The sequence below is a fragment of the Hippopotamus amphibius genome, chromosome 6 (genome assembly GCF_030028045.1).
Source record: "Hippopotamus amphibius kiboko isolate mHipAmp2 chromosome 6, mHipAmp2.hap2, whole genome shotgun sequence".
NCBI classification, from domain to species: Eukaryota; Metazoa; Chordata; class Mammalia; order Artiodactyla; family Hippopotamidae; genus Hippopotamus; species Hippopotamus amphibius.
In genome coordinates, this window is record NC_080191.1 from 49,280,327 (window position 1) to 49,295,498 (window position 15,172).

The 15,172-nt window shown below is 37.6% G+C and overlaps 1 protein-coding gene across 11 annotated transcripts in view; it reads left to right on the forward strand.

Annotated features, from left to right (window-relative positions):
* The window catches only part of UTRN (utrophin), a 501,139-nt gene that overhangs the window by 420,130 nt on the left and 65,837 nt on the right, over positions 1–15,172 (forward strand). For 10 of the 11 annotated variants that reach the window (XM_057739402.1, XM_057739404.1, XM_057739406.1 and 7 more), the window contains 3 exons: positions 2,407–2,468; positions 4,110–4,184; positions 11,539–11,740. In XM_057739402.1, the coding sequence (XP_057595385.1) occupies positions 2,407–2,468; positions 4,110–4,184; positions 11,539–11,740 (339 nt within the window). Of the gene's footprint in view, positions 1–2,406; positions 2,469–4,109; positions 4,185–7,398; positions 7,470–11,538; positions 11,741–15,172 lie in introns of those variants that run through there. The other variant, XM_057739409.1, reaches the window with a different exon arrangement.

The window sequence follows — 15,172 nt, forward strand, 5'->3', positions numbered from 1 at the left end:
GAGGAGAGGAGAGATCCAGTGAATACTGGTAGGCTCTTTAAAGACTGGGAGCCCTTGATGAATTTCTTTGGATTACGCTATATTTTCAGCAAATTCTTCTTTAATTCTTTTTTATTTCTTCCTTAATTCTTATTAATAGTAGGGAGGAAGTTGTTTCATTAGCAAAGTTTGGAAATGTCTTTTTTACTTTTATTTTTTACTTACATTCATGTATGAGGAGCCTTTTAGGTCAGTACTTCTCAAACTTGAATGTGCGTATGAATTACTCGAGATTTTGATGAGATGAAGATTCTGGTTCAGTAGAATTAGGGGTCTGAGATTCTGCATTTCTATCAAGCTTTGGGCCACACTGTGAACGCTAAAAATATCAGGGCAAACAAATTTGGTGCTTTCTCTGTGGTCTTTGGAGCAATTTACATAGTTAGAGGGTAGGATGATGTGGTTGGTGTCCAGTAGCAACATATTTGGAAATATTTGCCTTCACATTGATGTCAGGAACCAGGTAGAGGAGTCAACTTTCCAGCTCGTCCCGAGATAGACCTTCACATTGAACATAGGCTATTTCATTTGAGTTTTTGGAATTTCCAGGACATTTTACATACCCAGTTTCAAATCTAAACTTGAACTATTTTTCAAAGCAAATTATGAGTAATTTGAGGGTTCTTTTACCTTGTACAATAACATTGATTATGTTCTTTCCCCAGTTACATGCCCCACTTCTTGATATATTCCATAGGTTTTAAAAAACAATTTCCCTGAAATTTGATTATATGAATATTTTAATATCACTGGCTCTTGTGTATGGTGCGATTTCACTTAGTTTACTAAACAGTTTTATAAAAACTGTGTCATCTAAGAAGTCTTTTGAGTACTATTAAATGTTATTACTCTATTCTGACCTAGATAATGGACAGTAAACTATTTTTAAATAAGGCCACTGACCAATTGAAAGCTGTTCACCACACACGCTCACACACGCACACACACGCACTCACACACACTCATGCACGCACACACGCACGCATGCACACACATGTACGCGCACAGAAGGAACCTAATTTAAGCACTGCATTGATCTGTATCACCCTCACCTTATTCCCTGAAACTTCTGATTAGTTTTGGAATTTACTGAAAAAGAGAAAGTATAAAAACTTGCTTTTAAAGTGAAGAATAAGTATCATGAGAAAAACTGTTCAATACCTATAAAAAATACTGGTTAACCAGGGGAGTCTGAGAGCTGAGAGAGGAGTGTGAAGTTAAAATGGCAAAAGAGAAACACGTATGTGAGGGGAGTGGAAAGTCCAGGTGCTCCTGAAGAACATGTCAGGGAGGAGAAACTATTTTTTTCTCTGCCCTCTCAGGTTTGGTTTCTGGTGGCCTGTGAATTAAACTGACTAAAGACAAATTTACAAGAGAAAAGAGCTTATTTATGGATGCAGTCTGCATACAGTGATGAGTAACTCAAAAAGGTGGTTGGAATTTGGGGTTTATATACTCAATTTAGTAGGGGAAAGGGATTGGGGAGAAAAGGCTTCTGTGAGAAGAACCAGTAGGTTTCTATAGGAAAGATATGTGTTTCTTTAGGAGAACAAACAGGAGATAAGAAAGTTTCTGATAATGTTTGTTTGTACAGGTGCAAGTGGTTTTCCTGTCTTCTTCACAGTCCTGAAACTCTCCTGGAGAGAGGATTTGTGGTAGCGGCATTTCCCAGAAGGTGCTACTTTTAGTCAGATAAAGGAAGCTCTGACAAAGCTTCTTTCTGTATTTGTTGAATCTCATATGTCTTCAGTTTAAGATAATCTTTGTACCAAATCTAGGGGTCTGGGTGAGTCCCCACAGGGGAAAAGGGCAATTTACACCGAAGAAGGAAAGACTCCCTGTTGAAGAGGAGGAAGACTCAGTAGACTATGCGGTGGAGATGTTATTCACAGTTAAACTCCTCATTTCTCTGTTCTTTGGAAATTTGATTAGGACTTCTAAAGTTTAGCAACTCTTCAGAGCACTTCTGCTCTCAGAGGATTTATTCTGAATGAGAATCTACATCTGCCAAACACCAGTAGAATTATTCTGGAGCCTACACTGATCTGGCTCTGTCAAACCTGAGGCTCCAGGGTCCGTGACAGTTACATTTTATATCTAGGCTTTAATCTTTAGTTGCAATTCTTTTTGAAATAGATAAAGCAATATTTTTCATCTATAGTTTCATGATATAATTGCTCAAATAAAAATCTATTGTTTCAAATATCAAGTAATAACTGGGCATCAGGTTTCTGAGTGATCCATCAGGGGGATAATTTTGCATGTATTCTTTAAAAATTTGAATAAAAATTCTATTTGCATATTTCCTGTGTGACAGTTATTATTTTATACATTCTTTTATTTAAATATATTACTATTTTTTTCCAGTCATCAAACACAGACAACCTGTTGGGATCATCCTAAAATGACCGAACTCTTTCAGTCCCTTGGTGAGTGTTATTTTAGGTAATAGTAATGAATTAACGTAAACAACTGAGAATTGTATATTCTTAAATGGACACTAGTCACCAGCTTTCCTTACATGGCATATTATGTTTAAAGGATCATGTCGTGGGCATATAAAAGCAGTTGAATTTCTAAGGGCAATGCAGTGAACAAATTTTACCTTTCTTCTTAAGAGAATGCATGGTTTGAAACGGTGTGAGGTAAAGAAGGTTGATTTTAAAAGGAGTGTAATTGGTTTTACCTCCCTCATATTGAGTCATCTTAAACTTCAGCTTTGTGTGAAAACAAAACCAAAAACAATGAGTACAGCAGCCTCTAATCCACTGCTTTAAATTTGCTTTTTGCTCACTTTTTTATTTAGTAAATATTATTAAATTAGCTGGCCTAATTTCATTTTGTCTAAGTAGTCATTAAAAGCTAAATTCATTTTAATATAAAAATGCACAGAAACACATGAAATGAGAATTCTGACCTTGTAGATTTCCAGTAGAATGTGTCTTTGAACTGATTACTTAGCTGCTTGCCTTAGGTCGTTCCAGTGGCTTTGAAAGAGTTTTCTTTGCGGGGAGCTAAGGTATTGCAGGAGAAGGAAAATGGCACCCCAAGATTCTTATGCCCATTCCCATTTCAGCAAGGAGGGGGCACCCCTTTTTATCTCTTTACATAGGCTTCTGTGTGAGCTTCCATTTGGGTGAGTGAGGACAGCTGCAAAGGTTGAATAAGCAAGAGAAAAGCCACTGGATTATTTAGTTTGTAAAACGAGGGGGCCAATGTTGATGATTTCTGAGTTTTCCTCTGACTCTTCTAGTCTCTCATACTCTGTCTTTAGGAGACACAAGAAATTCCAGTGTCTTTTTTTCATCAACTTGATGCTAAATTTTTAAGATTTTTTAATTAAGATAAAATTGACATATAACATTATATTAGTTTCAGGTGTACAACATAATGATTCGATGTTTATATATATTGTAAAACGATCACCACAAAAAGTCTAGTTAACATCCATCGTGAGACATAGTTACATAGTTTTTTGTGTGTGTGATGAGAACTTTTAAGATCTACTCTTTTAGCAACTTTAAAATATACAACACAATATTATTAACTGGAGTTAGTCTATTGTTTCTAAAGATTTGAGTATTGGTTATAGTATAATTTTCACCAGATTGATAAAAGGGCAGAAGAAGCAAATAGATCAGGATGAAAATAGCAAAGGAATAAGACTAGCTTTGTGAGTAGTGAGACGGACAGCCTAGTTGACAGAAAACTGATTGTCCTTGGGGAAGATGCCCTGGAGGAGGATCCCTCCTAGCAGCACAGAAGGCAGGGCCCTCAGCCTATGGTATGGTCTATTTATTAGGCCATGAAAAGTCAACAGGCTGTGTTTCCTTTTCCTCATTTCCCTCCTTTCCCTATTTGAAAATGCTTTCTTGAAATGTGTGTAGCACTGCTTTGGAAAGTATCTTACCATGGTGCTAATGAACATTAAATTATTTTCTTAAATAGATTTTAGGAATAGACCTTTTCATGCGAACAGACGTAATACTTTTCCATCATTGAAGTAAACAAATATATTCTTGCCATTCAACATAAGCATGCTTTTGAATGTGTTCTGTTTCCCATTTCAGCCGACCTGAATAATGTACGTTTCTCTGCCTACCGTACAGCCATCAAAATCCGAAGACTACAGAAAGCACTATGTTGTGAGTTTATTCTGCCAAAGTTAATCACTCTGTTATTATTTGGATTGCCTTTTTTTTTTTAAGACAAAGATAAATGAAGAGGCTGTTGTGTTTGTCGTGTTAATCTGATTTTCAGTGTACCTCACTCAAGGAGTTGCCTGTTTCTGTGAATGCTCTGTTATTCACCCCATCAGCATTCATGCAGTAGTAAAACAAATGAACATATGCCATTCTCAGTTGGAGAACAAAATTAACCAAAATACAGGAGTCACATAAAAAGCTTTCTCAAAAATTATGCTGCCACCCAATTTAAAAGAATTAAATCAAGGAATCGAAGTAGTACATCATTGCCTTTTTAGTACTTTGTATTCATTTGGAAGTGTAGGATTCCAAACAGTTTGATTCAATGCAATCGTATAATAAAGAAACACTGAAAAATGGCATTCCTGATCCAAATTTGAACTGGTACCTGATCTAAATTTGAATATTAGATAAAAGGCTCTGTGTTCATTTAAATATGTCTTGAGATATTTAATATTATCAATATGAACTTTAACCTGTAGTGATTATGTTCAGAGTGAGAGTCTCTGATGGGTTTATTAAAGGATTATTCCTTCCCCCATAACCTAAATTTAAGTATAAATATGAATGCTTGTAATAGGGTATAGATTTAAGGTGTCTGGATTCTATTTGTGGTTGTAGTTTTAATGATTGAGTCTACTCAGAGAACATTTAAGCCTTGTCAGGTAGTTAATATGGAAAGTCACATTTGCCTGTATCTTTACGACAGCATAATTTGACTAATTCCAGATAGTCTTGTTTGCTGCCTTTTAACAGTTGTTATAAGTCTAGGCTGTTCAGTGACGCTTTGCTGATTATCCTTAGAAAAATGATATGTTAAGGTCAAAAATCTGCTGTTTAAGTCAGTAGAAATTAGAAATATATTTTAAGCTGGTTACGTGAGGAGAGTTGAGGGAAGAGAAGTGTTAGAATCATTCCGAGAAAATATAGCAAGGCAAAGCTTTAGAGTAAGAAAAACTTAAGCTTTGTGTGGAAGAGCTGTCTGAAGGGCTGAGAAATACCTCCAGGTTAGGCGATGGACGAGAGGCTGAGATAGCCTGGGAGCCCATATCTTTGGAGCCCTAGAGGTTGTAGTGGTCACAGCAAGTATGGCAGAATGACCAGTCCCAAAATATAAAGCCAGCACACTCTGGCTAGTGATCTGTATATTGAGCCAGAAGGGAATAGGGAGAGAATTAGGAGCACACAGAAGGGATTTCAGTGAGCTCAGTTGGGTCAGGGTGACAGCAGCTTTGAAAGAGGCTCAGCTGCATGTCCAGTATCCAGCTGACAGACCTGGAAGGGCTTCGCAGGCCTGATGAGCTATAAAATGAGGACAAGTGACTCAGCCACAAAATCTCCATTGACAGGAGGCTGCTTTGTATCACTGTGAACATGGGCCCAGTTTTCAGTAATACTTCTGGGCAGATCAGCATATTAACGCATTTGCTGTTCTCTTCTGCGGGTCCTTTTGAGTCCTAAAGAAAAAACTCTATCCTTCAGGTCATCCCTCCAAACCAGAGAGGAGCAGGAAAGAGATGCCTCCCACCTCTAAACTAAACGACATTTAGTAACGCACACTTAGAAATATGCTGGGCTGTGTTTGGTTGTAAGCGTTCAAGGTGATGTCCTTAGGGCCCCCAGGCCTCCACTTTCCTCCGCTGCCTCTTGTCCCCACTGCTTTCCTAGTGGGGCCTTGGCACCACTGGTCCAGCTACCTGTTTATGATTAATCTGTTCCTTCCTCTCTCATCCTTTCTGTTTATTCGAAATGCCCTGACCCTTCCTCTGCAATTGTCTGTAACTCTTTATTCCTCCCAAATTCTGTTAAAAATTTACTTCTTTTGGAAACATTTACCAGCTAATCCCACCTGCCTCCACTTTTTCCAGAACTTTATGATGGCCTGTAACGGCTTTCTCTACCATCTGCACCCCTTGCGTGCCTTTGTGTGACAGATAATGTGAGGAGGATTGCCCCGTCTGCGTTGACACCTGCTTTAGGTCAACGGTCGTCTCTCATTTAGTGTAAATCTCCGCCCAGCACAGTGTCCTTACAAAGAGGGCACACTGTTGATGCTGTTATTGTTCATTCATTTATTGGGCTCCAAGACTATGCGGGAGATAAAACAATGTAAAGAAACTTGGTTCCCACACTCAAGGAACATAAATTCGGAGACAGCACGTTACACGTGGACACGACACCCCTGCTTACAACAGATGCTGCTGCCCTCAGCACTGAACAGCCTTTGCCTTGGCCGTTCTCTCCATCCACCTCATTCACCGTGGCCCACAGTGGCTCTCATAGTTCTAGTGGACATTGAAATGGCAAACTCTGTTTTCTGGTCCTCCTGCCTGAGGAGCTTCTGTCTTAGCTCTTTGCGACTGGTACGTTCTCTTCCTTTTTAGGTCCTAGTTTAATTCACCCATTTCTAATGAGGCTTTCTTGGCTACTCTACTCCAAACTAGGTCACTCCTGATTTTCCATCTCACAGATTCAGTTCTTTCCTTATGTGGCACTTGTCATAATATTTGATTTGCTATGTATTTACTTACTTACTGTCTGGCTCTCCAAGTGAAGTAAGCGTTCATGTGAGGGATGAGTCTGTTTTCTTCTCCAATTTGGGCCTCATACAACTTCTGGCACAGAGCAGTCTCCGAGGACACGAGTGAACAATTTGACTTTGACAGTTTTTGGAGTACACTAGGAAATATGTATAGGATTTATAGCAGCACTTTTTAATAGTAATATTTGTTTAATTTTGGCATATTCATAAATATGATATGCAGCAGCAAAAATAAGCTACTAATCAGCATCAACATGATTGAATCTTAGAATTATAAAGTTGCATGAAAAAAATCAAGTAGCAGAAAAAATCTATACAGTTTGATTCCATTTATTTATATAGTTCAAAACCAGGCAGAACTAAGTGCTCTATTACTTAGGGACACATATAGATTTTCAGAAATTAAAAGTGAAATACAAAGATTAGTGGTTCTCCCTGTGATTGTGAGGGGATGTAATTAGATTTTTCCAAGGGGCTTCCAACACATCAGTGATAGTCTATTTCTTCAGCTGTGTAATGAATTAATGGGAGTTTGTTCTATTATTTTTCTTTAGACCACATGTATGTGTTATACATATTCTTTTGTGTCTTGATTTAAAAACCTTGTGCTAGGCAGCAAAAGAGAAGCCGAAGGCAAGTCCTAGCAGAGGAGGAAGAGATTCGCTTTTATCATGAAGAATAAGGCAAGTTTCCTTAAGCAGAAAGCATATTATCCAGGACCTGAAAGCACACAAGATTTAGGCACATGGCTGTAATCAAGGATAGGAAGGAAGGGAGTTATATTCATGACAGTCAAAGGCTTGGGTGGAGTTCAGGGAACATCAGGTAATAATGGAGTCTAAATGGAGTAGCTTATGAGCTAATTTTGTCTAGTATTCCAAAATGTCATTAAAATTGGTTTAGATCCAGTTTCAAGGTCATTTTTTAATGAAATCTTCTCTGATTCCCTTAGTTTTTGTTCCTCAAGCTCTTGCAATGTTGTGTTTAATGTTTGGATGTTTTCTTTATATATTGGGGTACTATAGAACAGTTCTCTGTTTTGTGTAAGTTAGGAGATAGGGCCAGTTGTGGATGTATGCATTAGACAATATCTATGGTCAAAGGACCAAGGGAACAGAGGACAAGTAAAGAGTTCAGGTAAAAGATGATGGAGGCTGAGTATAGGAAGGGAGATGAGGGCACGGATTTGTGAGGAGGAGGGAGAACTAATGACTGGGGGATTTGGTACTTGATAGATTGCAAAGTGGGAAAGAAGGAGAGTATTAGGATACCTTGGGATTAGCAGACTGACGGTCTATGGAAGATAGTAACAGCATTACTGGATTTCTGCATAACAAAACGGCAAGACCTTTATTTGGACATATTAAGGTCTGAAAGAGGGTAGTATAGGTATGCTCGGGAACAAAGCAGTGGAATGTGGATCAGGTATTCCAGCAGGAGATCAGGATGAGAAAACAGAATCTGGAGCCAGGACTTCCCTGGTGGCGCAGTAGTTAAGAATCCACCTGCCAATGCAGGGGACATGGGTTCGATCCCTGGTTGAGGAAGATCCTACATGCCACGGAGCAAGTAAGCCCCTGGGCCACATCTACGAAGCCCACATGCCACAGCTAGTGAAGCCTGCACACCCCAAAAGTCCGTGTGCCGTAACTGCTGAGCCTGCATGCTACAATACGGAAGCCTGTGTGCCTAGAGCCTGTGCTCTGCAACAAGAGAAGCCCGAGCACCACAATGAAGGGTAGTCCCCGCTACCATAACTAGAGAAAGTCCACACACAGCAACGAAGAACCAACGCAGCCAAAAAAAAAAGAAAAAGAAAAAAAGTATCTGGAGCCATCCTGAAAGAAGTAATAACTGTAGTAATAATGAAAGTGAATGAGAGCATCAGGCTTATAGAGGGAAAGGGCAGACACAAGACCTTGAGTACCATTGACGTTTCTGAGCTGTCTGGGGAAGGGGAGACAGGAAAGGTGCTAAGAAGGGACGGTCAAACGGTTTGAGAGGAGGCGAGTTGTGCAAGCCCAAGGTTGGGTGCTAAACAGTATTTTTTGCAGGAGAACGATGATCCAATTCTATTCAACCCCCTTTGCCTTGTTGTGGGCTTTAGAAAAAGCCGGAAAGTTGGTGGAAAGTGATTCTGCTGTTTGTTTCATTTGCTGCATGACTGAGCTGTCATTTATCTCCCTTTGAAAAAAGAAAATCATAATTTTCTGTGATTTAAATGTAGTCAGTCTTTAAAGGTACCTAAATGTGACACACTTCAGGAAGATGTATTCGTGGCTTAGGCACAAAGGCAAAGTGTCAGAGTAAATCACTGAGAATTAAAGACATGAGAGTCTGTGGGATGTGGCAAATTACTGTCACAGCTACACAGTGTATCACAAAGGAAGCTTTTCTAGAAGAAACACAAGGACAGCCTGATCCAGGAAATGATCTTTTTAGAATTTGGTCTATTGTCGCTTTATGCCATGTAGGGATGGAATAGCAGTGCTGTGCTGCTGGCATAATTAGTGCTGAAATTCAGAAAACAGAGCATTTGGGCAGTATTTAAGTATGTTTCTTTATATCTGCGTGGAATTATAGTTCTGTGGCTACTGTCATTTATTAAGTACTTCTCTTTGTCAAGTACTGTGAAGAACGAATTTGAATTTTATTCTTGCCCTCTGGAAATTTATAATCAAAAATAGTGTACAGTGCCAAGAAATGGGGTAAAAATGACAATGAAAACTGCAGATGGTTCTTTTTTTTTTTTTTTTTTTTCCTGACACCATCTCAAACTCATGTGAAGCTTACACAGGTTACTTTTGTAATTAGTGGCAATTTTACCAGTGATGTTTTTGACATCTGAAGGAAATGGATTGATCTTTTATCCAGACTTGTACGTTTTATATTTGTCTTTCTCTCTTTAAAAAAAAAATTACTTCTCTATTGAGTTGTTTTAGAAATAATTTTAATCTTTATAATTTTAAAGCAATTTTCCATTGTAGATAACTTGGAGGAAAAAAAATAAATCATTCTAGGGTGTTTAAGCAGCTAGAGTAGACACATTTCACAAATGTCTTTTAAAAATTCAAAATTAGTGGTTATTCAGTGGTTAAAAATAGAAAAATACAAAGGAAGCTATTTGTTCATTTTACTTAACTGTCAAAATATGTCATATTTTTGAGGGAACAGTTTTGTATCATGCAAAGAGAAAGTAGTAGTTTATATATATATATATATATATATATATATATAAAAAGTTTTCCTAAGTTTATTTTTTTTAATGTTAAAAAGTTAAGTATGGAGATAAGGGAAGAATTTTATAAAGCAGTAATTTCCATGAGCAAATCTTAAGTTCACGTGGGTTCTGTAATTTCCCAGACCTACATGTTTAGATTTAGAAGAGTCATCTCCACACTCAGTAAATGTATAGATAGATAGATACCTGGTAGTTTGATAATCTGTTTTCCTATTTTCAGTTAGCTAATGAATGACTCAAAGTTGATTAAAAAGAAAGATTATGTAAGATTCTTCTGTTTGTCTAAACCCTTCCTCCTGGCCTTGGAGGCCCCCCCACCCCGCCCCCAGACCAGCATGGCCTGCCCCCTGAGCTCTACCACATGATAACCACGTGCCACCCATGTGTAAGCCACACACCATCCACACTGCAGTCATCATTTCTTAGAGCTGCCTGGACTTCCTTGAATTCTTGTCTTTTTTCAAGCAGTTCTGTCTTCCTGGAATTCTTTCCTTGCTTTACATTGATCTCTTGTATCTTATCTATTCTTTAAGGTCCATTTCAAATCCCACCTTCCCAGGGAGCTTTTTCTAGGCTGCTTCCACTCTGCGAGCAGTAATAGCTCTCATAGAAATTTATGTCTTCTTTTAGGGCATTTTCACCCCTTTTAGTAAAGTTATCAGTGTGCTTATCCTCCTTCTCAGACCGGCCATCTTTGAGAGCAGAGCTCCACTTTATCCTTCTGTGCCCACCCTGCATGGTCTAGCACCAGCCACATCCATTGCAGAGGTTCTCTCCATGAAGAGTAAGGAATGGGAGCAAATACATGAAGAGCTTTGGATGTGGGGACTGTGCTGTGAGCCTCCTCTAATCCTACCTAGCTACAGGTTGCCTATTTGCCAAAGCATCATGGGCAGCAAACCAGGTTAGGGCCTGATTTTGAGGGCCTTGTAGGTCAGGCTTGACTCAGTAGCAGCAGAGAACTAATATTTTTCTCCAAACCTGTTTTATTAACTGAATATCTTCAGTGAACTTTGTATTTCATGATGTACATATGGAGAAACTGTTTAAAAATGATCAGTTATGCAGTGATATAAAGGATAAATGAGAGAGTGGTGAGCTGGCTGTTCTCAAAAGTTTGGAGAAGAGCAATGTCATATTTTAGATGTTCTACCATTAGGAATAGACTTAGAGATGTATGCTTTCCTACATTTAAAAGTACAAAGAGGCTGAAGAGAGAAAAGCCAGAAAAATTAAGTAGGAAAATGGTTGTTCTGAAGAGTGAAAAATAAAGTCGTATTGAAAAGTGGCAAAGTTTAGATTCAAAAGCATGAATGTAAGAGATGTGGATAAAAAAGAATTTAGAGATGTAAGAATGGAAATGCTATTTATTTCTTTAAGAATTGAAATTAGCTACAAAGGATAGATTCTTAAACTGAAGAATCAAGCTGAAAACTCAAGACTGGAAGTGGTTTGTTTCAATGCTGTTCTGTAATATAATGACTGCATATTCCTTTTCCTCACCTGATTAGTGGATCTCTTAGAGTTGAATACAACAAATGAAGTTTTCAAACAGCACAAGCTGAACCAAAACGATCAGCTTCTTAGTGTTCCAGATGTCATCAACTGCCTGACAACAACTTACGATGGCCTTGAACAAATGCATAAGAATCTGGTCAACGTTCCTCTCTGTGTGGACATGTGTCTCAACTGGCTACTCAATGTATATGATACGTAAGTTTGCATTTTTTTCCCATTAAAATACAATCATTGGATGAAATTTGTTGATAATGCAAAATGTTTAAATTTTTAAATTGAATTTTTAAGAGAATATTTTCAAAGTACTTTTACTAGTGTAAATATTTATGTTAATCGTTGAAAAGGAACGACTTGCTAAAAATTGAGCTCTTAACCAACAATAGAACAAAAAAGAATGTCCGTCTATGAGTTTAAGATTTTGCTTCAACATATAAAGGCTGTCAAATTTGTAGTGTTTTTCGTCACTGTGCTAGGGGAAACCTAATGGAAAAAGTCTGATCTCCTTCCAGCATAATGTTTATAGCATTTCATTTTTCAAAAGACAAAATTTTGTATTTATTGTTACAAATTTAAAAATTTATTGGTTCATAATAATCCACTCTGCATTTTTTGTAGGACAACTTCAGAGCAATTTGAATGGCAATTAAAAGGATTTAATTTCTCTTCTGATATTAGCTTTATTTATTGCAGTGGTGGTTGTGTATATATGGTGTTTGAAATAATTTACCCTTTAGGACACTCTAATATCTGTAATTTAATTAGATGCTCGCTATACATAAAAAGCACTCACAACTTCTAGCATAAATCATTTGCCATTAATTTGGCTTTTTTGAATGTGACAATGCATTTGTGAAATAATCAATTTTAGAAAGACCTGCTGTGGGTTGACATTTCTGAAACATTAGAAATTATTCATTCTTCTGGTAGGGGGTTAAAGTATGCAAAGATGAAATAAGAAAATTAGAACTTTTGTTTTTCTCTCAGACTCTAAAAGTTATTTTCTGTTAATTAGCTGTCTGAAAATTTGTGCTTATCAGTTTTTTATTTGATTTAGAGAGAAAGAAGATAAATGATAGTTTGTAAATGCACACACGTTTAGCAGCTGATTGATTCTATATAAGAAGTAAATGATAATTATAATAGCTTCCAAGATGATTTAATTAAAATTTCACTTATTCTTTTCATTAGAAAAATCTTTTATCTTATGATATTCACAAATATCATAACAAAGTCTTTTTTTAAATAATCAAATGGCCATTGTATGCTTGAGGGCTCTTAAGAAACTCACTGAAGAACAGATAGCATGAATCTCCATTACCATGATGAATGTGAGCTTTACTATCTCCCTGTCTGATATCTTTTAATACATTTCATTTTAACAAATTTTTTATTCCTAGGGTAAAATATGACTGTTAGCATTAATTCACTGTTGAATCGATTTTCAATTTTTTTAAACCTCTGAGACATTTTCTATAGTAAATTCACCAAAATAACTGGTCAATTAGGTGTTTTAACTACAAAGCCTATAACTTAATTTTATGTCCCAGGAAGAATGATAAATTCATGGGCTACTTAGTTAAGAACTTCATTAAACTCTATGGAGTATGATAGAGGTGTGCATTTTGAGCCATATTTTAAGAAAGAACTGAGGAAGATGTTAAATCACCCTCCTTTGGCATTATCTGTGACTCTAACACAGTACATTATTCTTTATGGGCTGCCTTAACAAAGTATCACAGACTAGTTGGCTTAAACAACAGAAATTTATTTCTCACAGTCCTGGAAACAAGAAGTCCAAAGTCAACATATCAGCAGGTTTGGTTTTTTCTGAGGCCTCTCTCCTTGACTTATAGATGGTTCTCTTCTCCCTGTGTCCTCAGGTCTTTCTTCTGTGTGTCTGTGTCCTAATGTTCTATAAGAACACCAGTCACATATTGGATTAGGGCCGACCCTAATGACTTCATTTCAACTTAATCACCTCTTTAAAGACCCTATCTGGGAGTTGCATCCTGAGGTACTGGGAGTTAGGACTTCAGCATATGAATTTTAGGTGGATGTAACTCAGCCCATAACATATGCATATGCTATTTTCACTGGACAGCCCAAAGGGAATATTGCCACTTAGTTGGGAAGGAAGCAGTATGTGAAATGTTGTGATTTATATTCTAGGGAGTTAAATGTTGGCATACTTTCACTTTCTACCATCAAATGTGAACACACAGGAAATGCTGCATAGAGATACAGTTTCTTATTTGGAAAGAGAGTATCTTGAAATTTTCCTTTTTTAAAGGAAAAAAAAAAGCTTTTAGGATTTATCCTTCTTCCGTGCCAAAGAAATATATCAAAGATGTATTAGGGGACTTCCTAGGTGGCGCACTGGTTAAGAATCCGCCTGCCAATGCAGGGGACATGGGTTCAGTCCCTGAGCCAGGAGGATCCCAAATGCCACTGAGCAACTAAGCCCATGCACTACAACTATTGAGCCTGGGTGCTCAACTGCTGAAGCCCATGCTCCACAACAAGAGAGAGCCACCACAATAAGGACCCCGCACACCACAATGAAGAGTAGCCCCCACTCGCCGCAACTAGAGAAAGCCCACAAGCCTCAATGAAGACCCAACTCAACCAATAAATAAATAGATAAATAAATTTATTTAAAAAAAAGAGACATATTAGATATACTAGGTTAGAACAGTGTCCATTCAGTCAAGTTTTCAATCTTGGAGAGGAATATCATGAATTAACCTAAGGAAAAAACATAGTTACTCATAGGATGGTAGTCTCAGATGGCCAAAGTTGATCACCCAAATTTGTCTAGCAACTGTGACTTATTCCTTTATCTAAACAAGAGTTATTAACTGTTTTCAAGTCACTGGTTTCCTTTGAGAATCTGATGGAACTGTGATCTACTCCATCCAATGCACCAGGACATTATGGAACCCTAAGAAGTCTCTGAACCTTGGAAATGGTACCATGACCTAACCCTTCCATTCATTCAGTTAACCCAAAGTTCATCTGTTAACCATGTATTTTTTTTAAAGAACTTTTATTGAGATACAGTTAACAGACAATAAACTGCATATATTTATATTTAGAGAGTACAATTTTTTTTTTATTAATAATGTATATATGGCAATCCCAATCACCCAGTTCATTCCCCCCAACCCTCCCCGCTTTCCCCACTTAGTGTCCATATGTTTGTCCTCTACATCTGTGTCTATTTCTGCCTTGCAAACCGGCTGATTTGTACCATTTTTCTATAGTCCACATATATGTGTTAATATATGGTATTTGTTTTTCTCTTTCTGACTCACTTTACTCTGCATGACAGTCTCCAGGTCCATCCACGTCTCTACAAATGTCCCAGTTTCATTCTTTTTTACAGCTGAGTAATATTCCATTGTATATATGTACCACATCTTCTTTATCCATTCATCTGTTGATGGACATTTAGGTTGCTTCCATGGCCTGGCTACTGTAAATAGTGCTGCAATGAACATTGGAGTGCATGTGTCTTTTTGAATTATGGTGTTCTCTGGATGTATGCCCAGCAGTGGGATTGTTGGGTCACATGGTAACTCTAGTTTTAGTTTTGCAAGGAGCCTCCATACTGTTCTCCATAGTGGC